Below are 24,835 nucleotides of genomic sequence, written 5' to 3' on the forward strand. Positions count from 1 at the left end.
TCCCTGCTTACCTGACATACAGTGACCTCTTCTGATTAGTCCTCAGGGAGCCAGACCCAGAACTCATGCTGTGATTCATCATCTGCTCACGCAGGTCATGGATTTTTGCCTCAAACCGAGCGTACTCTAAGGAGATAAAAAAAACAGAGAATAAAGATATTTTAGTTTTCTTGACCTATATAATCATTAGGGCTGCTAAATGCAAATTATTATTAAATTAATGAGTGTAAGGCATGTCCTGAAAATTGAGGTCTAATAGAACCTCGCATTAATATATTATCTTAGGTAAATATATGCCCTCTTTATTGTGGTACCTGAACATTTCAGCACTGACTATGTGAAAAGTCAAACAGCTAGACCCTCTCTCCTGCAGTTTCAGGAGAGGAAAGGAGGTTTAAAGTGTGTTACCAAATATCTTTCAGTCTGAAAAAAAGGATGTTGGAAGCAGTTTTCCACTATATCATTCCTCCTTCCAAACAATGAGACACCTTGTTAGGGGTGGTGGGATGGTGCACTGAAGTTACTAATGAATCAAGCATTTAGTGTAAAATCCCACCAAACTGAAGGAGATATATTGAAGTCTAATTATCCCTGAAGCAGCTGTGAAATTGTTGTATGAGCAATAAGCCACCTTATTTGCGCAGCCCACTGAAGACTGGGCTCTTTCTTCTAAATAGGTGGAGCCATAGCTAGATCTTAGTGTGAGGGATCCCAGAAACTCCAGACCTGTTTAAGCTACATAAGAATGACACAAAACCACCTCCCACACCTTGTTCTCCTCCACAGCTCTGCTTGTAGGTTTGTAAGATGTTGTGACCTGCTGACTGTCAACCTGGGACCCGTGCTGGGCAAGGATTCAGCTAGAGGTGTATCATTTGGTGAGGCTCCTCTCTGAAAGGACACATCCCTCATACAGCCTGGTCAAAGGTCCCTCCTGCTGGCACATTTCCCTTGCTCATTGTGTGACCTAACAGGCTGAGTTTTGGTTTGCAAGAGGGAAAGTTGAAGTTTTGGAGTCAAACTCTAATTCCTCGAAACTGACAACTTAAAGGCAATGCTCCAGCAACACGGAGAGTCATAATTCAACTTAAACCCAGGAAATGTACCAATGCGAGCGAGAAGACTAAATTGAGGGGGTGTACAAAATCCATTTCAGTGAGTCAGTGACACTTTGCAGAGTAAGATGTTGCAGACTGATGCCAGCAAAGAGAAGATGTTCCCTGCAGCTCAATGTTTTATTTCACTGTCTGCTTCAAAAGTAGGGTCTACGTTTCCCCACAGCAAGCCTGAGAAGAAGTGAAACCAGCACGCAAGTTTTCCTCCCTTAAACGATGGAGTTACATCCCACCAGATCACACCACCTCTCAGTTTAAGCAAATAAGTATTTACTGTGCATTTATAACCTATTGTTCTGCTCTCTGTTTGGTGCTGTTTGAGCTATGTGAGAATGCTGTAAGACAGCAATATTCTCATTTTCTCTTAGCAGAAATCTCAGCATTATTTTTGTTTGATCATTTGCTGTTCATGCTGGCTCGGTTGCCGGAATGTCTAGATGCTTTGCAACAACAGCTAATTCATTTTATTCAGTGCCCTTTAACTTTTCATTGGATAATAACATCTGACCTTTCCAAGATCCCACATTTTGCATAGACACTAGCTACCTTCAAGCTGGCTTAGCAGAGTGGTTTGATTTGGGCTTTTGTATTTGGTTTTTTTTCCCTTCTTTTTCTTCTTCTCACTTGATGCATTTTAACTCCCTTTCCGTTGAGCTTCTTTGGCATTACCTACTGAGTTTTGTTAAGTGACAGTGGCTACTTTGCCAATCAGCTGGGAACCACTGCTGTGGTATAAGACTCTTCAGTCTTCCCACATACCTATGACTTCACTGACTGCAGCTGAAATTCTGTGTCAGGAGAAGAGGCACTCCCACATGCAGACTGCATTTCAGAGTTATTCTGTAGCTTGTTTCTTGCTCATTTCTTTCACCTAGACTCCATCTTTAAACTTCTCAGTGATTTAGATATAAGGAAGGAATTTTTTACACTAAGGGTGGTGAAGCACTGGAACAGGTTGCCCAGAGAGGTGGTAGAAGCCCCATCCCTGGAAACATTCAAGGTCAGGTTGGACGGGGCTCTGAGAAACCTGATCTAGTTGAAGATGTCCCTGCTCACTGCAGGGGAGTTGGACTAGATGACCTTTGAAGGTCCCTTCCACCCCAAACTATTCTATGATTCTATGATTCTATGATTTACAAACCAAAATCCTCAGTGGAACTAAGGCTTCTACAACCCGCTGTTGTTTTTTAAAGTGGAGTTTAGTTTTGAAGTGTTTATCCCAGTGTAGGATTTAAGTTTGCTCTATGTGAGTCATATTTGTTCTATTCCCCCGCTCTAGAATTTATTTAGTAAATAACCACCTTCTGAGCAAGGCTTTGTTTAACTTATATTTCATTACAATAAATTTAACTTTTCTTCTTGGCAAATAGGAAAGGTGATCTTAAAAACAAAAAGCTTGCTTTTCTCTTGTTCATACAGTGTCAGTCCTCTGCATACAGACAGAATACTGCAATTTTAAGGGTTGCTACTGGGTCTCTTTCATGTGTGGTGGATACACTGAAGAAGACAGTAAACATGCAGTTTAATTCAGCTTCTTTGATGTCTTACATCTGGGCAAGGCCAAAGATACGAATGATTTACATCAGAGCAGCTGTAATGGCAGCTTTCCCTTTAATAAGCAACCATAACCCAGGCAGACTCTGCGTGTGAGGTGTGGGAGTAACTCCCAGATTTAGACACTGATCTGGAGAGTGAGAAGAGAGGATTGAAAATCTGACTTCCTCTAGCACAGCATCCAGATATTTGCAACTTGAACACCAGCTCATGAGATACTCAAATGACTACAGCTTGGTCAGCTGATGAAATTACAGCTTGTGTACTGACTTCAGAGCACACTTGTAATTTAACTGATTTTAAATGACTGTAAATTTATTCAGAATTTAATGATCTCTCTCTTTCTGGAAGATATTTGAAACCACAACACATCTTAAAAATTGTCTAAGTGTGTGATGGAAGTTCAGAGTTCAAGCTCCTGCTCTCTGCTTGATATTAAAAAAATCTGAAGTATTAATGATAGTTCTGTTACTTCCTGTTCTCGAGATGTTTTTCCCTTTGGATTGAAATACATAGATAATTTGAAAGTAATCAAATTTAGGGGCTATATTTTCCCACAGTACCTTCATATTTATGCATCAAAAAATACTGAAATGTACACTTGTCCCTTCCTCCTGACAAATACCTGGACCAAAAATTGCAAGGCCATCAGTGCAGGTGGTATTTAACCCAGCTCAGATCAGCTTCTTTAATTTCAGTCCTCCTAGTTCTCCTACTGATGCCTAGATACGGCAGTGACGGCCGCATTTGAAACGTGAACAGAAAAAGAAAGAGCGATGCTCCATTTCTGCCAACAAAACTGCTACGGAAGTCCTGCCCACTGGGAAAAAGTCCTTTTCTCTTAACACTTCTTTATATATGGGGTCATTCCAGAGGATCTATTTCCTAATAGCTTTGCATTTGCTAGGTGCGAATAAGTGGCAGTGCTAAAGTCCAGCAAGACACTTCATGCTTCCTTCAAATTCAGCACTGAATCTAAATACCACGCTTTCAAGGCTCCTCCACAATTAAAAGGACACCGAGGTTGTGACGTGCTGACAAGAAATACAGTTAAAGCTGATTCACTAATTTTGTGCCCTTTAAAGAAAGGGAGAACAGAGAATGTGTTGCTGCTGGGGTGCATCATTAGAGAAATTTGCCAAATTTGACTTACCAAAATCCATCTGCAAAGGTCCCAACCCATTGCCTGATTCACTAATGATCTAAAAAACTAACTCTGGTAGCTTAAGAAACTGATAAAGTTATGGATTAGACTAAAAGGCCAAATGGGTGAGCAAACGGTGACCTATATTATTTCTGGGGTCAGACCAGATGATATAATGGTTTGTGTTGGTCTGTGGCTCTGGAAATGCTGTAAGAAACAAGGCAGATGAGATGGAAGGAGGTTCTTGTTCGTACTCCACTTTAGAGCTGGCCCAGGGCTCACGGCAGTGTAGGTAAACCTGCATTTAGCCATCCCAATGGTACAAATACAACATGCTAGCCCTGGAGATGTGGAGCTAGTGCCGTTGGGTGTACAAGAGGAATGGTCTGGCTGCAGGGAGAGCAAAACCATTTTCAGGGCTCTGGCGCTGACATGTTGGGCTCTGCGTGGGCTGCCAGCCCCAGCAGTGCTGTCCCAAGCAAACACCCATTTTTCCAGTGGTCTCTTTTCTAAAGTTGGCTCTTCTCAACTCTATGGGCAGTCAGGGGAAAGAGAAGAGTCAGCTTGAATTGCTACAGTGTGAATTGTCCCCAAGCCCAACCAAGGCCAAAACTGAGTGTATTTATCAAATACAGACACCAGTTAGAACAACTGACATTTGTCTGCTTCATACAGGACTCATTAGCCTAAATATGCAGACAGGGAGCTGGTGTTTTTCCTTCTACCTCCTTCCAATAGCTTTCCAAGTGCTACTTCTGGGACACACACATATTCTAACCTTGGAATATCATTGCAATCGTTTGCCTTTCCAAAGCACTTGCACATGTTGAAAGGACTGGATAGACCTTTGGGAGGAATCTTCAAACACCTTGAACCTTCTTCTTAGTTCATATACTGAGAAATCAAAGCAAGCTAAATGGCCGGCCCTGTTAAACATTCAAAACACCAAACCCTAAACCAAAACTTCAAGTGTAGCTGGCCAAGATCAAAACTATGATCTACAAAATCTCGCCTAATCCACTTTGGCATCTGAGAGTATGGAGACACCAACACTTTTACTGCTGAAGTGATTTTGATACCTAAAATCCTTCCACCCCTTCTACAGCTGTGCAGGTGGGTACCTAAAGGATGGGGAGGAGTTGTTTTAACACACACACATCTCCCTTTTGAGTTTCCTATTGACTAGCTTTGATGGCCCATGATCTGACTCAGTATGCAAGCTGTTGAGGGTCCAATTACTCAGCACTTAAGTCTCTCCACATGTTGTGCAGGAAAATGCCACGAGTATGTGAGATCCATGGTGGATGCCTAGACATTAGGGATAGTTGGGACGAGTGTTTCTGTGACTTATGTCCTTTCATATATATGGGGCAAGGACTTTTTAAATTAAAATAAGCATTGTATTGAAAGTTTAGGTATAAATTCTCCAAGTAACTTCAGAAATGACCTAAAAGGCAATGATACTTCCAAGAAAGCTCTTGGAAGTCAGATACATTTGAGACACTGAAAATGAATGCAAGAAACAAAACCTCAAGAAATTTTTAGAAAATCACAGTGAAAATCAAATATTTTCTAAATCTAAAAATAGTAAAGACAGATTATATATCTGATGGTTTGATGTTACTTTTTGGTCATATAAATAAAGAATAGCTGTGATAAATGAATAAACATGTTGCAGAATTTTATAAAGCTACATTACTGTTATTTTTCACTTTTAAATTTATAATAAATATTATAGCTTTGATTGAATTTAGAGAACATGGACACAAAAAAGCCCTGATCCTACAAGTAAAGTATAGTTAAGCAATTGAAATGCTGACGTATTATACAACAGTGAAAATAATAGTTCAGAATCACAGTCCAAGCCTTTATTAGTTTGAACTCTCTTAGTGCTGGCCCCTTTAGAGAGATAGTAATTCTTTCTGTCAGCAGGTATTAAAATTTCCTTTCCTGTGTAACTCAGGATCAGCACTGTTTGCTAGATGATAACAGACTTCCTAATTGCTGATTTTGTGCTTCTAAAACAATGCATCTCTAATTCACCTCAGCAAATGGTGAAGCAGTGATGGCTATAGCATAAGTGGGAAGCTGGAAAAGGCAGCGTACATCTCTCAAACTCTGTTGGGGAGTGGAAGGACAATAAAACAAAATGTCCAATTTTAACAGACTACACTGCTTAAGAAAAGAAAAAAAAACATGAAAAAAACCTAGGAAGGCATTAGTTAGAATTTTATCACCTCAAAAAGGGTGTGTCGAATAACTCTAGACGCTATAATAAAGGAATAGCTGGCAGACCAGCTTCTCCATCAGTATGAGTTTGGCATAATTTCGGTGGATCCAGGCCAACTTAAACCTTCTGAGATTTTCTTCCCTTCTGTTTATGGGAACACAAATTGTATGCCACTACGGCAAGTCATGAACTTATTGCCTTGGACATCTGAGATAGCAGTGTGCACGATACTATTATTATGGTAACATTATTTATGTAAATCTATTTTTTTCCCCTCTACCTCCTCTTAGCAGATGCCTTGGCTGAATCGTTTAAGATTTAAAATAATAGAAAAATGCATTTCTTCCTCCAGTGAGTATTTTCCATTTCTGCCCTTTGCCCACAGTGCTGTACCAGTTTTACATATAGAGCTGAGAGGAAGGTGAGCAGACCAGCATCAAGACTCCAGAGGACTGGGTCTGAGTCTTGCTTTTCCACAGATTTACAGTGTGAACCTGGGTGAGTCACAGAGAGTAAGTCCCTGCACCTAAGGCAGAGATATTGATGCTAGATTAACATTGTGTCTTTGGCTATGCCTGCCAGATGCCTAGCATCCCACAGCTCTGGAAGCCTTTGAAACCACTGTAATGCATATTAAAAGTGAGAAAGTGTGCAAAAAGACAGGAACTGCTAATACTTTTGGTTGGTATTTTATGTATTCTGTTTATGCTATTATTTGTTTTGTTTCAATTTTTGCTAGAAGTACTCTGACTGCTGTTTTTTAGATGATTAGGAGGTCAATTCTATAGCTGCCTGAGGTTGCAAGCAATTACACAGCAGGTTAATGATGGTGAAAAATCTTTGTGGTCTGTGGTAATTTCTGAAGAAACAAACAAACAAACATACTATGGTGAGGTACAGTTCACTGTACCTTTGCTTTTTATATCTTCCTCTGCCATGTCTGGTGGCCACTGCCAGGGACAAAGTTCTGGACAAGGCCGGCTTTGAATCTCATGCTATGCTTTTAATAACTCCAAACGATCAATTAGTTTTGGCATCAGCTAAATTCATCACTTGACAGGAAAAAAATGCACACAATTCTGATGCCATCAATAGGCAATGCAATAATGTGCATTATTTATTGGACAAAGCATTGCTCAAAAGGCATCACTCCATTTATGATGCACTGAGCAACAGAACAAGTTATGCTGCTACTTGTTATCCGTCGTGTAACTCCCCTGAGCTCACTCAAAGGAAATGAAAAACACAGATTTCAATACTGGGGAAGCGAAGACATTTACATTTTATTAGTTTTCGTTAGTTTGAATGTATCTGCTTGTTTTTATTGGAATATTTTCAGCACACCTTTTCAGAAACCTTTCAAAAATACACAGGCACATTTACTGATTTTATTTGTTGCTTTGGCCATTAAAACTTCAGCACAGTAGGGCCATTAATGTCTTTGTTCTTTGATATTGGTTGGTTGTCTTCCTTTACCAATATACAGGTATTTATACTCCAGCCTGTTTCCTAATTAAAATTTCACCCTGTATATTTGTTCTGTAGCTGGCCTCATTGCCTAAACGCCACTACTAACTTTATTTTAATCTGCTTTATTACTGAAGATAATGCTTCTTCCATCTGTTGCATCATTAGATACAGCCCTCATATAGTGTTAGTTGTGAATATAAACATACCTGAAAAGATACCTGTTTGGGAGACTAATATCATGCTCTATTCTTAGTCACAGGGAATATAATTCCAATCCAAATTAGTCTCTGGAAGCTTTAGTTTCAGAGACTTTGTGCCTCATAATGAAAGAGATGTACTAAAATAAATCAAGCTATTAGTGAGTGACAAGGACTTTGTATCCCACTGAGGTGTTATTCTACCTGTTCCCTTAAAGCCTGTCCTTGGCTTACGAAGTGTCAGCCTGGACTTTCTCAGCTGGTAATTTCTTGCAGCTTCTTCCAACCGTTGAAGAAAACTGCAAGCAACTCAATAGCTTTTAAAAACCACCTTTCCTTCCCTCCCAAGATTTTGGGAACCTTTTTCCTGCACAGAATTTTACTATCTTTTCAAAAATTTATCCCCCCTTTATTTTAATTGATGCACCCCTGAACTAAACGAAACTGTTTGTGGCACTCTCTCAAATTCCCCGAGGCTCACATCACTGAGCTAACATCTTGGACAATGTTGTATGTACGCATGTCCAAGGAGGAGTGAGGCAAATAAAGAGCAGAGAGTCAGATCTGAAACAACCGTATCACAACACATGGTCTGCCTTGGCAGCACCGTGTGAAATCTTGGAAGAGATGGGCACATCTCTTCACCCCAGGCATCCACCTTGAACAGTCACGCTTGCCCAGCAGAGCAGCATGTGTCTCATTAACCTTGACAGATATCTTGTGTTTTAGGCACAAAATGACCCTGTCAAGGTGAAAAAAAAGCTTCCCTGCATTGGAATCCTCTTTCTTCAACAAATATTTGTGTGGGACATTGCAAAGAAACAAAACCTACTTTCTGTTAATAGCTAAGCTAATTCATTTAGCTATTTTGTGGCTTCAGGCTAGTGGTGGAGGATCTTATTTTCAGATATTTATTCAATTTCCACAACTCCCCATCCAAAATAATTGTCCTGGGGCAATTACTTATTATTTTTTGCTTCATTGCTTTTTCGTGCTTCTGCTTTTTACCAAGAGTAGTTCTATTTATTGGGAGTTGAGCATGTTATACTGATTAGCCATATCTTCTTAATAATGATGCTGGCTTAGCCTACTTCCAGCTCTTAAAGACATGAGTTGACATGAGGAAACAAAATACAGAGCTGACCGCTTCTAGAGTATCTTAGGTATGACAACACAAGGAAGCCATTTTGATGGTCTTGACTAACCCTGTATCTACATTGGGTGGATGATACTCCTCTTCTGCAGTCTCTGATGGTAAATGATTCCTACCTGCCTCCAGCTCTTTATAAACTTCCTCCTTCCACAAGTCTCCTGAGTGTCCCACCGATCAGCTACATGGCTTATGGGAGTTTTCACAAGTGCCTTTCAATGAGAATGGCCTGGGTTAGCCTGTTTAGTCTATTTACACTAACCTGACAGACTCTGATTGATGCAGATTGGAAAGCACTCGGACACAAAACTGCCTGCAAACATGAAGAGGTGGGATATAGTGATATGGAGCTGGGAGCAAATTGGGGTGGGTGGTATCTTCCCTAGCACTGTTGTATGCAGAATATGCCACCTAGTACTAAACCGTGTAGGGAAAAGAAAAATGATACAACCTTACTTTATCATCTCCAGAATCAATAACAACTTAATGTGACTAAGGAGACATATAACCTGCCTAGGAATTGTGCAAGAATCTTTTTGTAATAAGACTGGAAATGTAGACCAGTCTGACCTGCTGGATTTTCAGACAAAAATAAGAAAAAAAGACATTGCTAAATCAGGGCTCAAAAATCCCAAGTGGACTTTTATGAAAACTTTCACAAAAACTTTCACAGCTAAGACATCATATGCCAGTTTTGTACTTACACTCCATAAAATTCTGATATACTCAGAGTGGGAAGAGATAAAAAAGGGGTTCCTAAAAGAGACTTGGGAAAAAAAAAGTTTCATTCTGAAAATAGAATGGTGGGGAAGCCAATGTGATTTTATTAATTCCATAAAACAGGATGAAAGCTGTAGCCTACAGTAAAAACCCCCAAAACCACAACCCACAAATCATTTAAAAATTATAAGCTAAATAAGAAAATTAAATAGTAACAAGAATACCAATACTATCTGATGTAATTATTCATATAACAGACCTTACAGACTAGCAAAAGCACAGAGATCAGAAGAACCACCAGTAATACAACCAGAATCTTGGCAAATGTGTTATGAAAATAAACACGGATTTACCTCATTGGGTTGAACTGTTTTTCTATTGTAATTAATACCACTTGCTAACATTGAATAATGCCGTTAATAAATGATTCACTCCCTGACTTCAAAATCTGCTAGGTAAAAACTGCTTCTCCCTGTAATCTTCACTTTCTTATACTCAGCTGTGCAGTTCTTCTAGACAAAGCCATCTCCTAAGGCTGAGACACTCTACTGAATTAAAAAGAAGAACTGAGCAAAGACTGGGAAAAAAACAATCAATTTTTACCATTAAAAAAAACCTTAAAAAAAAATCCCAAACGTCCTGAACAAAACAGAAAAGTATGCAGAAAAGAATGAAATGGGTAAAAACATTCCCACATGTGTATTGATCTTTTCTAAGAGGCAATATTGACAGCAGCTGCAGAATTGTGTTGCTAGAGCTTCCTGATTAAGGGGGATTATTGTTTCTAATACAAACAGGTAATAGGGAATGGTTGAGCACATTACAAGCCTGAATGAATTTAAACAAGACAAATACATATATTACCTGAGGATAAGTCATGCTCCCTGCATGCCTCTTAGCTTATTATAAGGAATATTTTGAGTACTGTGCAATGAGATATCTAGGTTGTAAACGTGTGTTGTGCAATTGGCCATTAATTAGACATAGAGGCTGTAGTTGATGGTCTGGATGGTCTCAAATGTTGACTAACTTGAGCATCAGATCATGTAAAATTGGAATAATGTCTGAAAAAATCAACATAATACCAACAAATGCCTTGCAGTTACTGCTAATACTCTTGAGCTCATCATTCACAGAACCACAGAAACTCTCATTTACAGCACAAAAGACTTAGCTGGAAAAGGTCTTCTTAATCAAGTCCAATTCCTGCTTTTACAGAAAATTAAAATCTAAAATACTGTGCATAAACTGTTGAAATACTTTCTTACAATTAGCTCAATTTTGTCATTTCATAACTGTTGGAAGACCACACACATAATCCAGTCCTCAAATGGTTAGACTCATTCTTCTAACTAAATGCAGATGAAGACTATTTATTGGGTTTTGCACCAACACAGCTCCTCTGTGTAAATTGCTCTTTTCCATTGTATATTGATTCTCATGACAGATTTACAGAGAGAACACAACTTTACCTACCAATCTCCATTTTGCTAAATAAACAATCCAATCTTTGTTTCAGTCTTTTCCTGTATGCTTGCCTCTCCTTTAGTTGGCTTTTTTATCCTTGTCACAATGTTTAATCTATGTCTTCATTGGTTTATATAGCAGTGTCCTATATCATGCAATATCAAATGACTTCCTGAAAAATCAGACATAATGCATCAATCATATTCCTCTTTCTTAAAATTAAATGTATTATCAAAGACTGATATCAAGAAAAATTGCCTGTCTATACTATATTACTTTTTATCCCATTTTGAATTTACTTCCCTGTTTTGTTTCTAAAACTATGCTTTAAATTATGCTTTTACATAGAGTCATAGAATTGTTTTTGTTGGAAAAGACCTTTAAGAGTCCAACCATTAACCTAACACTGCCAAGTCCACCACTAGACCATGTCCCTAAGCACCACATATACATACTACTAAGGAGAGACTTATGCATCTCCAGATCTGTTGAATGCACATCATTGATTTTTCTCCTTTCCTGATGGACACTGTAGGTGTCTTTTTCCAGATGAAGTGCTACCTGTAGCTGAATAGGTATTTGAGAGGCCCTTCCTAATCCCTGTGCCAGTTCTCCAGTATTCTGTGATGGAGTAACCAGGTTTGCCTAACCTCAGCCCAGTAACATCTTCCAGTTATTATCCATCCCATCACCGGTCCTGTGTACCACATAAACTGTTTTATTGTATTAAAGCCTTTCCATTGAGTGAAAACTGAAAATGCAAAGTTAATTTTGCATTGCCCAGGCACTGCGGGTGATTTAAACGCGGTGAAACCAGAACAAACAGCTGACAGCGGCGGCAGCAGCGAAAGCGGCGGCAGCAGCGAAAGCGGTGGCAGCGACTCGAGGTTAGTGCGGGGGCGAGGGCGACATCGGGCTTAACCGGGCGGTTTTTCGTACTCTGGGTCCCCCTTGAGCCCCCCGCGAGCATCAGCCCCGAGCTGCTTCCCTCTGACCCCGGACCCGGACCCGGAGGTTCCCGGCAACGAATCAGGAGAGGAGGGGGCGTAGCCGGAGGCACCGTGGAGGCACCGCGGGCGATTTAAACGCTCCACCCCCTGTTATCGTTGATAAAGAGCCTCCTGGAGGGCAGGGACTAGTCCCTGGCCAGAGGGGAGTGGGAGAGGGAGACTCAGCAGTGCCTGTGTGAATCTGCAGTGACTGGGTGTGTCCCAGGGCAGGAGAGGCTGCAGCAGTTTGCAGCTCGTTGGGGAGGGCACTGACTCCCTCCCAGTGCACAAGGCGAGGAAGGTGCCAAGGAGCTGTGAACCAGGGGTGCCACCAACAGGTATTTCCCAGCTCAGTGAAAGAACAATGGTATCTACCCGGTGGAAGAAGACCAAAATGGATGTGGGAACCCAGACAGAGCTCCCACGGAAGGAGGCGATGGTGCAGGTTGCGGGCTGCAGGGAATGCTACACCGTCTCTGTGGTGTCAGGGGGCTGTGTGCGCTGTGAGCAAGTAGATGATCTGCTTGGCCGAGCGGCACAACTGCAAAGCCAGGTTGAAAGGCTTCAAGCCGAAGTAGAAAGGCTTAGGAGCATTCGGGAGGCTGAAATGGAGATAGACTGGTGGAGCCAGGCTCTGCCCTCCCTGCAACAAAAATGGGAGCACCTGCCGGAGAGCTCCCAGGATCGAGGGACCCCTGTACTCTGCCCCTCTCAGGTGGAAAACGATAACCTAGATGAGAAGAGTGAGTGGAGACAAGTCTATGGCCGTGGCAAAAGGCGAGTGCCCTCCTTGCCTACCTTGCCTCCACAGGTGCCTCTGAGCAATAGATATGAAGCCCTAGTGGAATACAGCCGGTCCAATGGGGATGTGGTGGAGAGGCAACCTATATCAGAGGTCCCACCACAGTCAGAAAAACCTGACAGGTGTATAGCTACCTCCTCCACAAGGAAGAAGAGGAGAGTTTTATTGGTTGGAGACTCCTTCCTAAAGGGATCTGAGAGCCCAATATGCAGAGCTGACCCCCATCACAGGGAGGTCTGCAGCCTGCCTGGAGCCCGAATCAGGGATATCACCAGGAAACTCCCCAACCTGGTGAAGGCCACAGACTACTACCCCCTGCTGATCTTCCAGACAGGTGGGGAAGAAGCTGCATCCCGTAGTCTGAGGGGGATGAAGAAAGACTACAAGGCCCTAGGGCGGTTGGTGAAAGAGTCTGGAGCACAAGTTGTTTTCTCCTCCCTATTTCCATTTTCAGGTGATGGCGTTGTTTGGAATAGTAGGATTCTCTCTATTAACGCCTGGCTACGAGACTGGTGCTACAGGCAGGGCTTTGGGTTCTTTGATAATGGCTGGTTTTATAAGACAACAGGCGTGACAGTGATACATGGGAAAGGTTTATGTCGTAGGGGCAAAAGGGTTCTGGGACAGGAATTAGCAGGGCTCATTCGGAGAGCTTTAAACTAGATTCGAAGGGGGATGGGGTGGTAGCTGGGCTTGCACCACTGGGGCAACGCTCTAGTGTTGAGGTAGACCAGGAGGCCCCCCATCCCCCTGGGGTGAAATCAGGGGGTGAATCTGGGATGAAATCGGTGTGCCCAGCTCGCTCCCTGAAATGCCTGTACACCAATGCACGCAGCATGGGGAATAAGCAGGAGGAGTTAGAAATCCATGTTCGGTCGGGGGGCTATGATCTAGTGGCAATTACAGAGACTTGGTGGGACGCCTCGCATGACTGGAATGTGGTCATGGATGGCTATGTCCTGTTCAGGAAAGACAGGCCGCTAAGGAGAGGTGGTGGAGTTGCTCTTTATGTGAGTGAGCAGCTAGAATGTATTGAGTTCTGTCCAGAGGCGGATCAGGAGCGAGTTGAGAGTTTGTGGGTGCGAATTAAGGGGCAGGCTGGCAGGGGTGATACTGTTGTGGGTGTCTATTACAGGCCATCGGATCAGGATGAGGAGGGTGATGAGGCCTTCTACAGGCAGCTGAGAGCAGTCTCGCAATTACAGGGCCTGGTTGTTGTGGGGGATTTCAACTACCCTGATATTTGCTGGGAGGCCTACTCAGCCAGCCATCCTCAGTCCAGGAGGTTCCTCCAGTGCATTGATGATAACTTTCTGATGCAAATGGTGGATGAGCCAACTAGGAGAGGAGCGCTGATGGATCTGATCCTCACTAACAAGGAGGGTCTGGTTGAAGAGGTGAAGGTTGAGGGCAGCCTTGGTTGTAGTGACCATGAGATGGTAGAGTTCAGGATCTCATGTGGCAGGAACAGAATAGCTAGCAGAATCACAACCCTGAACTTCAGGAGGGCCAACTTTGGCCTTTTCAGGCAATTGCTAGGGGAAATCCCATGGGACAGGGTACTAGAAGGTAAGGGGGCCCAAGATAGTTGGTTAGCATTCAAGGACTGCTTCTTCCGAGCTCAAGATCAGAGCATCCCAACAGGTAGGAAGTCAAGGAAGGGTACCAGGAGACCTGCATGGTTGAACAGGGAACTGCTGGGCAAACTCAAGTGGAAGAAGAGGGTGTACAGATCATGGAAGGAGGGGCTGGCCACTTGGGAGGAATATAAGTCTGTTGTCAGAGGATGTAGGGAGGCAACTAGGAAAGCTAAGGCCTCCATGGAATTAAACCTTGCAAGAGAGGTCAAGGACAACAGAAAGGGCTTCTTCAAATACATTGCAGGTAAAGCCAACACTAGAGGCAATGTAGGCCCACTGATGAATGAGGTGGGGGCCCTGGAGACAGAGGATAAAAAGAAGGCGGAGTTACTGAATGCCTTCTTTGCCTCTGTCCATACTGTTGGAGGCTGTCCTGAGGAGCCCCGGACCCCTGAGGCCTCAGAAGAAGTCAGGATAGAGGAGGAATCTGTCTTGGTTGATGAGGGCTGGGTCAGGGACCAATTAAGCAACCTGGACGTCCATAAATCCATGGGCCCTGATGGGATGCACCCGCGGGTGCTGAGGGAGCTGGCGGAAGTCATCGCTAGGCCACTCTCCATCATCTTTGCTAAGTCGTGGGCAACGGGAGAGGTGCCTGAGGACTGGAGGAAAGCGAATGTCACTCCAGTCTTCAAAAAGGGCAGGAAGGAGGACCCGGGTAACTATAGACCGGTCAGCCTCACCTCCATCCCCGGAAAGGTGATGGAGCAACTTGTTCTTGATGCTGTCTCTAGGCACATCAAGGATAGGGGGATCATTAGGGGCACTCAGCATGGCTTCACCAACGGGAAGTCTTGCTCAACCAACTTGATAGCCTTTTATGAGGATGTTACCCGGTGGATAGATGATGGTAAAGCTGTGGATGTGGTCTATCTCGATTTCAGTAAAGCGTTTGACACGGTCTCCCACAGCATCCTCGCAGCTAAACTGGGGAAGTGTGGTCTGGATGATCGGGTAGTGAGGTGGATTGTGAACTGGCTGAAGGAAAGAAGCCAGAGAGTAGTGGTCAGCGGGACAGAGTCCAGTTGGAGGTCTGTGTCTAGCGGAGTTCCGCAAGGGTCGGTTCTGGGACCAGTTCTATTCAATATATTCATTAATGACTTGGATGAGGGATTAGAGTGCACTGTCAGCAAGTTCGCTGATGACACAAAACTGGGAGGAGTGGCTGATGTGCCGGAAGGCTGCGCAGCCATTCAGAGAGACCTGGACAGGCTGGAGTGTTGGGCGGGGAGAAATTTAATGAAATATAACAAGGGCAAGTGTAGAGTCCTGCATCTGGGCAAGAATAACCCCATGTACCAGTACAAGTTGGGGACAGAGCTGTTGGAGAGCAGCGTAGGGGAAAGGGACCTGGGGGTCCTAGTGGACAACAGGATGACCATGAGCCAGCAGTGTGCCCTTGTGGCCAAGAAGGCCAATGGCATCCTGGGCTGTATTAGAAGGGGTGTGGTCAGCAGGTCGAGAGAGGTTCTCCTCCCCCTCTACTCTGCCCTGGTGAGGCCGCATCTGGAATATTGTGTCCAGTTCTGGGCCCCTCAGTTCAAGAAGGACAGGGAACTGCTAGAGAGAGTCCAGCGCAGAGCCACGAAGATGATTAAGGGAGTGGAACATCTCCCTTCTGAGGAGAGGCTGAGGGAGCTGGGTCTCTTTAGCTTAGAGAAGAGGAGACTGAGGGGTGACCTCATTAATGTTTATAAATATGTAAAGGGCAAGTGTCAAGAGGATGGAGCCAGGCTCTTCTCAGTGACATCCCTTGACAGGACAAGGGGCAATGGGTGCAAGCTGGATCACAGGAGGTTCCACTTAAATTTGAGGAAAAACTTCTTTACGGTGAGGGTGACTGAACACTGGAACAGGCTTCCCAGAGAGGTTGTGGAGTCTCCTTCTCTGGAGACATTCAAAACCCGCCTGGACGCGTTCCTGTGTGATATGGTCTAGGCAATCCTGCTCCGGCAGGGGGATTGGACTAGATGATCTTTCGAGGTCCCTTCCAATCCCTAACATTCTGTGATTCTGTGATTCTGTGAACATGTACCTCAGTGAATATTACTAACCACCAAGCCCTTCGAGGTATCTTTCTACAGTGTCTTCATCAAATGAATACCTGCAGTGATTTTGTTCAACTCAGGGTCAATCCTACAGGAAGCAGAAGATCTCTGCTGTCTCCCTGCTGTGCTGGTGAGCCACGTTACAGACAAGGCTTACAGATTAGTAGAAAACGGAATTGCTGAAAACTTCCCACCTGATATCCAGGCTTCTTATATTTCATGACTCTGACAAGCATCCCAGAATGACAACCTCAACAGCTTTTCCCAAGGACCAGCTGTTTGTTCTCCGGAGTAGGTGAAGGCTTTGTTATCCTAACGTGGTGGGTATTATTGGTTTACCAGTGTTTTACACTACCTTACAGAAAGTCAATTAAATGCACACACATATACTTATTTCATTGAATGCAAATATATATATAGAATGCATATACATATACATATATATATATGTATATATATGGGATGCAGAGAGAGAGAGGGAGGGAGAAAAAAGGAGCTGTGCCAAATGCTTGCTATTTGCTAGTGCAGACTTTCCCACAATTGCCAGCCTACAGCTAGTGACAGCAGTTGGACTGCAGTGCCATATGCTCCCTTGAAAAGCAAATTCTTTTAGACCCATTTTCAGTGGGGAAATGATAATTTTTAATACAGTGACAGTTTTTCATGACTGCAGTCTATGGCTTTACCCTAAGATTTATTTGACATCTACAGACTGGCTTTTCCTTTCTTGAAGAGGTTGTTGACAAAAATGGTGATAGTCTGTAATATTTTGTTGACACTGTACTTTGGCTCAGCCTTGGTAGGCTGGTTTCTCCAAGACTCTCTGATTTTCTACTTCACTACTTGCAACTGTCCAGGATGATCCAGGTAGGAAAAAGCAGTAGATCAAGATGATCTCGTCACTTATGTGATTAAACAGCATTTAGCACTGATAAATGTCACATCCATACAGATTTCAGAGACAGTTTGGACAGGAATTGTCAAAACCCATAAACACTTAAGAAATTTATTGGAGAAGAAAGAATGGCTTAAGCTTCCTATACACACTCCTCTAAGAAAGAGATATACTCGGATCAAATGACAGACGCGGGTGAGATCATCTGGGAGTGCATTATGGTCTGGGATTTGTGATCAAGTTCCTAAATGTTGTCTGCGTTAGGGCAACTGACTGCACTTTCTGAAGCAAATGGAGATGTTTTAGCTTAGACTGCGATGATAAAGGATTGTATCAAATTGCACTGGCTAGCATTTTCCAAGGACAAACAGCACACGCTTGCATGGGTGCCAGGCATCAGAAACTTGCAACTGGAGCATGAGCCTGAGCTCTCAGAGTGAAGAGGAGGCAGAGGGGTTGCCAGAGAGGGAGCAGAGAGGCCTCAGGGGCCATAAGTCACAATTATATCTTTTTACAGATGTCTGTCTGATTTGTTTTTAAAAATCCCCAGAGATGGAGACACTTCAACCACCCCAAACAGTCTGTTCTGTTGATTCACTCCTTTCTGCAGCTGCATTTTTTCCCCGATGTCTCATCTGAAGCTTTTTTTGCCACTTTTAAAGAGCATTCCTCCTAGTTCATAAAGAATATGAGAAAACAATATGGCAAACTGAAATATTTCAAAACTAACACTATAGTAGAATTACAAAAAATAATGAAAAAGGAGAGCACAGCTAAACTGGCAAGTGGGGATGGTGTTGCAAGTGAAAACCTTTTGAAAAAGTCTGCAAGTGTCAGAAATGAGACCTTAAAGAAAATTACTGTATATCAATTGGGACAGGGGAAGCTCGTTACTGCCAGTGGCCTACATGCTATAAAATGGGTTAGTATTGCTACAGAAACCTTTTTGGTGTGTCCCAGTAATTAGCAGAAAAGTATTATTATTGTAATTAACTGAATCCCCTAGTACCTAGTGCAGTGTTCATGGCTGTAAGCAGGTTAATGTGAAAATTAATTTGTGCTAATTCACACAAGATCAGTGATGCCTAAACCAATCTGGCTGCAGTGGCATTTTGTGGAATAACAGAATTTTCCTGTTGACTTACACAAGGCAGTGAAGCTTCATGAATGTCACATAAACTTATCTTAGCTTCCACTTGTGATAAAACTCTTGTGATAGTTCTCTATCTTCTTTGGACAAGTTTAGTGTGAAACTCACTCCTAAGGGAAGAAGGAATTCACTAGCTCTAGACATAGAAATTAATGGGATAAAAGATTTGGGCAGTGTCTTTAGGCTGTTCAAGGGGCTGGTTGGTCTCAGCACAGACTGTCTCCAGTATGAGTTACCTTTTCATCTTGAGAGGGTTATGTTTTACTTCTAGGGCAAAGCATGGTGCCACATACACACAAGAAAGAAGAAGATAAAATTCTTTCATGCACAAAACCTTAAGTGCAAGAGAGTGTAGGAAAATTCAGAGGGATTTGCGTTCTCCCCTTCTTAGTCATAGGCAAGATGGGAAAATAATAAAAAGCCACTACCTGGAGGACTGAGAGAGAACATGGTTGGAGTCAAGCCAAATCACAGAGTGGTTCAGTGTTAAAGGACAGGAAGAGAGAAGGTAACTGGTTTCTGTGCCTGCTGGTTTTTATTCTTCCACTCAAAAATAATGTCTTGCAGTGGACAGACAATTTCTGTCCCCTGTTAACATTAGGCTAAAGAAACACTGTCATCACCTGCCAAAGTAATAGGGCAAATTAAGCTTCACAGCTTGAACTAAGATGTCTTGTAGGTCTGTTATTCATGCACTGTCTGGACAGTGACTAACTATGCTAGGAATGGCTAATTAAGGTTTTTTAGTTCTCTCTTCTGCAGTCTGTGTTAAACTAAACTTTTGCAACTTGCCTAGCTTGCCTTACTTCAAAGGACTACAGTCCCATATGAACTTTTTAACTATCACTCCTTAAGTTTAAAGCTGCAGCCTTTGGTCATCCTCCTGCAGAGACATGCTACTAAAATAATGAGAAGAAAGCAGAACTGGATCCTCATAACCTAGTCTCACTCTTGGATCCCTTCTTGGTCCCATGCTCTCCCATCCAGAGTGGTTAATCCTGCCATTTCTTTCCTCCTTTCAGTCTTCTGCCTCACCTCTCCACTATCCCTCTTAAATTACCTGTGAAAATATTTTTTAAAGAATACATAAGCCTGCTTTCTCTTCCTTTTCTTCAGCCTAACTGCTTTTTTGTCTTTTTCTCAAAGACTTCAGTGTCCATTCCAGATCTGGCAGGGTCATGAGTTTTTTGAAGATGAGGTAAAATTGATATTCCTTTCTGTATATGCATCTGGGTTTTTTTCCTGTTTCCCTGACTTCTGCCAGTTATTGAGCTTGTTGGGTCCAATTTGTCTCCATTCTTTCATCAGATATCCATCTGAAGAGTGGCCCATGATGATTTCAGGTGCAATTTGCTATCTTTACTTTAACTTTCCTTTTCACAAGGCCATTTAGTTGAAAGACAATCAAGTTGAGAGATGCTGAGTCGGGCGTGGAAACAATAACGTGAATAAAGGGCAGTGAAACAAACGCTCTTTTCTATAAAATGTAATGTGAAGCTCTCTGGAAGCTAGGCAGGACACATTGGTTTTGATACTTTAATTTTTTAAATACATTTAAATATGTATTGTAAATATGTAAAATTGCAAAGGACAATAAATAAAGCTCTGTTATTTTAGTAAAGGTAAACAGAAAGCTGAGAATATCTTACTATTCCAAGCTTAGAAGATACATAAGAGGAGGTCCTAATGACACTACAAACGTGGCTTTAAAATCTTCTATAGTCAAGCTTTCAACAGGGCATAATAGTTCAGTTCATTACAAAAAAATATATGTCTCTGAAATGACGAGCCTAGTTTGACTTTCATGTGTTATTAGCTCTCAGTGGAACTGAAGCATTTAAATTGATTGTAACGAGACATCGGCAGACGCTATTACTGCAGCAAACCATTCCTGTTTTGAGATGGCTGGCTCAGGAGGCCTCTAAAAGCATCCCAACAGGCAGCGAATATCATGCACTGACAAAGGGAAACAAAAATCAGCTTTGTAGAGGTCCGCCACGCAGCTGGCGTTGCTGTGCAGAGCGTGCCAAGCGGCTGCTCTGAAGGGCAGCAGTAAAGGAGGGCAGAACCCTTCAAAGGGTGGGAAGGGATGCCAAGGCAATTGCTGGTTAAATGCGCATATGTTTTCAAATATATGCAAATGAATTTCTGCCAGACATTGAAACAAAAGAATTAAATTTCTAGTAAAAAAATAAAAAGACCAAATCAAAGCAGGCTCCTCAAAGCAATAATAATAATCATTACTCACATATCTCCCTGACACCAGATGCTGAAGGTGAATCTATTCTGAGAATTATAAGACTTCTTATCTTGTGACTTCTACCTCAGCTCCTTCATTTTCAAAAGCTTCTCTCACCCTTGTCAACCTTTTCTAGTTTAAATACAATTCAACGAATGACCTGTGTCAGTGAACCTCTTTCTCTTTTCTCCCCTCATCTTTCTCGATTTCTTTGCTTCAAATTATGCCAAAAGCCTGGAATAGTCTCTCACAATTACCCTGTTTGCTTGAAGCTTGTCAGAATTTCAAAGCTTTATGACTGTTGTCAATGCTTGTGTGTGTACATACACTTCTTTTTGTTTATTCATTTATAGTGATTGTGTAACCTAAATTTCTAAGGCAAGTCCACTGAAAAAAAGGATTATGAAATACTCTGAAGAAAAACTACTGCAAATGTGACAGCTGCTAAGAATCACCATGACTCTCATATTCCTCCTCCCTGCAAAGAGAGGCCCCCGCTGCTGGCCAAGGAAAGCACTGTAGCATGCTCACGAAGGGCAGAAAAGGCCTGGAGGCAGAATTGCCCTTTGGCAGTTTGATGTCTTGCTGGAAAGCTTGTCAGCCTTATTTACATTTTAATTTGCAAGCCAGCCTCTACAGGACTTTATATTCGGATTCTGCTTTAAAGTATCTCCTTCACTATAATCATGACGACCTTTACATGTCTTCCCCGATTACCCTCTGGGGCTGCAGCCCCGGCTCACTGAGCTATCCAGAGGACTAGCAGCAAGAAATGTCAGGCTGAGCATGACAGTTATCCAAACAGTTAGCTCCTTGTAAGGTAGCCTTTTCTTAATGTTGTTGTTGTTGTTGTTATTATTATTATTATTATTATTATTATTATTATTATTTCCTGGAGGAGATTATGAGCAGTGTGGGTAATGGTCACACCCTGCTAAAGGAGAGTGCTGAGGGAAAATCCCTTTTCTGTAAGACAGGAGAAAAACTGGCAGTGTGCATCACCTGACAGTGGCTACCCCAGGAGGGATGAAAGTGGGCAGTGACTGATTACCATTGACATTATTTTTACCGCCAGACTGACAACAGAACTTGGCAGGATTATACCCACTGGCTAGTTAAGAGGAGCACTGCCATAAACATGCCTTGCTCCAAATAAATCACAGCACAGGGACAGAAGTACAATGCATGCATCAGCCCCCAGCCTGTCAAGCTGCTACAAAAATATGCGGTCTTTCTTACACCCAAAATAATGCCAGTTGAAAATATACACTGATTATTCAAGGTTTTACGAGAATTACCTCAGTTACACCTTTTGGTCATTACAGAAATGACTCCAGTGATTATATTTTGATCAAGTAAAGCAGCTTTCAAAACTTCTGAAGTATCCCTGGCATAGAGAGTGGTGTTTTTATTGTTACTGGCTAATCCCAACTTTCTAACAAATTCATTCTCTTCTCAAAGTTACAGAGAACACTTCTGGGTATATGGATATCATAAACAGTTTCTAACTCCATAACTTCTGCACTTCTGATAAATTTTGATATATGAAAGAAAATCTTTGTACCCTGTGGCTATGAACAGCCATTGTAAGAATGAGGCCAAGGTGGGCCGTAATGCTTAGAGTTATATGAAGTGCCATATCTGGAGGGAAGGAGGATTTTTTCCTAGGTCAGATTGCAGGGACAGTAAGACCTGAGTTTCTGTTACATATCTGAATTCTGACACCATCTCAGAGTTTTATTAATACACTCCACAGTATTATAAGGAACCCGATTTTCCCTTTCTCTCAAGTATCCATTTTAATGCATGATCATAGAATCCCACATTAAATAAATAGCATCAAGCCTGAGTCAGTGTTTGCCAGTCTTTCCGAAGAAATAGATGAGAACGTCATCAGGGCAACATCTGAACTTTTACATTTCAACAGTTAATTTCTAGTGTTTAGTTAGCGGTGGGGTAGCCTTATCAACACAGTGGGTAGAGAAGATTAATGCATTACACATCTGTGTGGACATAGCAACACTTCTTCACTTTCAGGCACAAGAAAGTCTTGTGCTGGCTTCAGGTTTGAGAACCAGATGCAGGATAATTCTTCTGAATTCTGCATCTCCTCAAACCTGTAGATGCAAACTGACTGTATTGGCACCAGTCCTTTCTGTTCCATAAGATAGTACATGTCCATGATAAGAGAAAGAAACTATTTAGTTTTTATTTGGTTTTGACTGCTTTGAGGGTTTGACTGGTCTGTTTACCACAGGTCAGACATCCTTTGTCATAGAGATCTGTCATTGCAAGCACCAAGATATATGGATCTGAAATGCCATAGTTTCTCGTGGATGACACCTAGGCATCAGTCTGTAATTTCAGTGCTGGAGGTTTCTGTCAATCTCTCTTATTCTTGATCTGTCACAGATTCTTAACTCAGAGTTCTGACCTAAGAGCAGAATCTGGCCTGGCTACATGATGGCGGAGCTGAGGACCTGGGAAAGAAATGGATGCATGAATCATAGAATCACAGAATGGTTTGGGTTGGAAAGGACCTCAAATATCATCTAGTTCCAACCCCCCTTCCACGAGAATCACAGAATCAACGAAGCTGGAAGAGACCTCTGGGATCATCGAGTCCAACCTTTGACCTAACACCACTGTGTCAACTAGATCATGGCACTAAGTGCCACATCTAGTCTTTTCTTAAACACCTCCAGGGATGGTGATTCCACCACCTCCCTGGGTAGCCCATTCCAATGCCTTATTAGAACCCTTTCTGTGAATAAATTTTTCCTAATGTCTAACCTGAACCTCCCCTGGCGCAGCTTGAGGCTTGAGGGGACACCTTTCACTAGACCAGGTTTCTCAAATCCCCATCCAACCTGGCCTTGAACACTGCCAGGGAGGGACATCCACAACTTCTCTGGGCAACCTGTGCCAGTGTCTCACCACCCTCACAGTCAAGAATTTCTTCCTAGTATCTCACTACATGAAACACTCTGATGATGTCCCTATTTTAAGCCTTGTCCTTCTTCATCACAATTATTTCACTACAAAATTTTGAAGGCATCAACATGGACAATGACAAAAGAAATAAAAAATTTTGGAAGGGCTGTGACATGCTGCCTACAGCTGGAAAGAAACAAAACTTCTGAAGAGGATCAAAGGACCTGGGAAATGTCAGTTGGATGATACTTCTATCACGTTACAAGGCTCAGTACAGCAAGTATGGGAGAGCAAGCTCTGCAACAGATCAGAGCCAATTATCAAAGTAATCCCATTTGGCCATAAAAATATCTAGTAATTTAATACCGTTAAGCCTTGTTTGTAATCACAGAGCTTAATGAGAACAACTTACACTGAAAGGAAAGAAGGGAAATCTCTAGAGTAGAAAGGCTGCTAAAGAGAACGTTAACAAATGCAAGTAAATTTGAGGTTTTAACTTCTTTTATATAGGCCATACTCTATTCATAGAGGATTTTTTTAAATCAGCCAACCCAATACCGAAGCTGGCTTCAAGATGATGAAAGCGCGCTTTTGTTTTCACACTCTGTGCTATGTAGGCAAGTCTCTCAATTAAGGAAAGGTTTCTTTTGTTTGAATGAGATTCTGTTTAATTTCTGGCAGGCAGATTTCAGATATAATTACCATCTATAGAAGGATGAATAGCAGATGAATCTGTAATTCTCATTATCCACGAGAATTTTAAAATGAACTTAAATTCTAAGCAAGCATTTGGTAGATCTGAACAAAGGGGAAAAGGTATCGGACAAAAGTTGTGTTGTTTAATTTAAGTCTTGAACAACAAGAATGATATTTAGCAATGAGTGGGACCTAACATCTGGGAAGAGTCTGAGAAGTATTCTCAGAATACCGAGAAAGATTCACACATCTTTTGAGAAGTCTGGCTCCTCCTTGCCGTGTTTAAGGCATATTGGATGTCACAGCCCCAATATTAGGAAAAGGTTTAGTTAACAGCAGACGTTAGTGCTACATGTTAAAGTTTTTAGCCATCTTACATTGTAAATTCTGAATGG

General features: G+C 42.2%; 1 protein-coding gene across 7 annotated transcripts in view; it reads right to left on the minus strand.

Moving 5' to 3' along the window:
* Positions 1 to 24,835, minus strand: part of DLG2 (discs large MAGUK scaffold protein 2) — a 1,096,363-nt gene that overhangs the window by 97,438 nt on the left and 974,090 nt on the right. For all 7 annotated transcript variants that reach the window (XM_068425103.1, XM_068425108.1, XM_068425110.1 and 4 more), the window contains one exon: positions 12 to 126. In XM_068425103.1, the coding sequence (XP_068281204.1) occupies positions 12 to 126 (115 nt within the window). The remainder of the gene's footprint in view (positions 1 to 11; positions 127 to 24,835) is intronic.

The sequence above is a fragment of the Nyctibius grandis genome, chromosome 2 (genome assembly GCF_013368605.1).
Source record: "Nyctibius grandis isolate bNycGra1 chromosome 2, bNycGra1.pri, whole genome shotgun sequence".
NCBI lineage: Eukaryota > Metazoa > Chordata > Aves > Nyctibiiformes > Nyctibiidae > Nyctibius > Nyctibius grandis.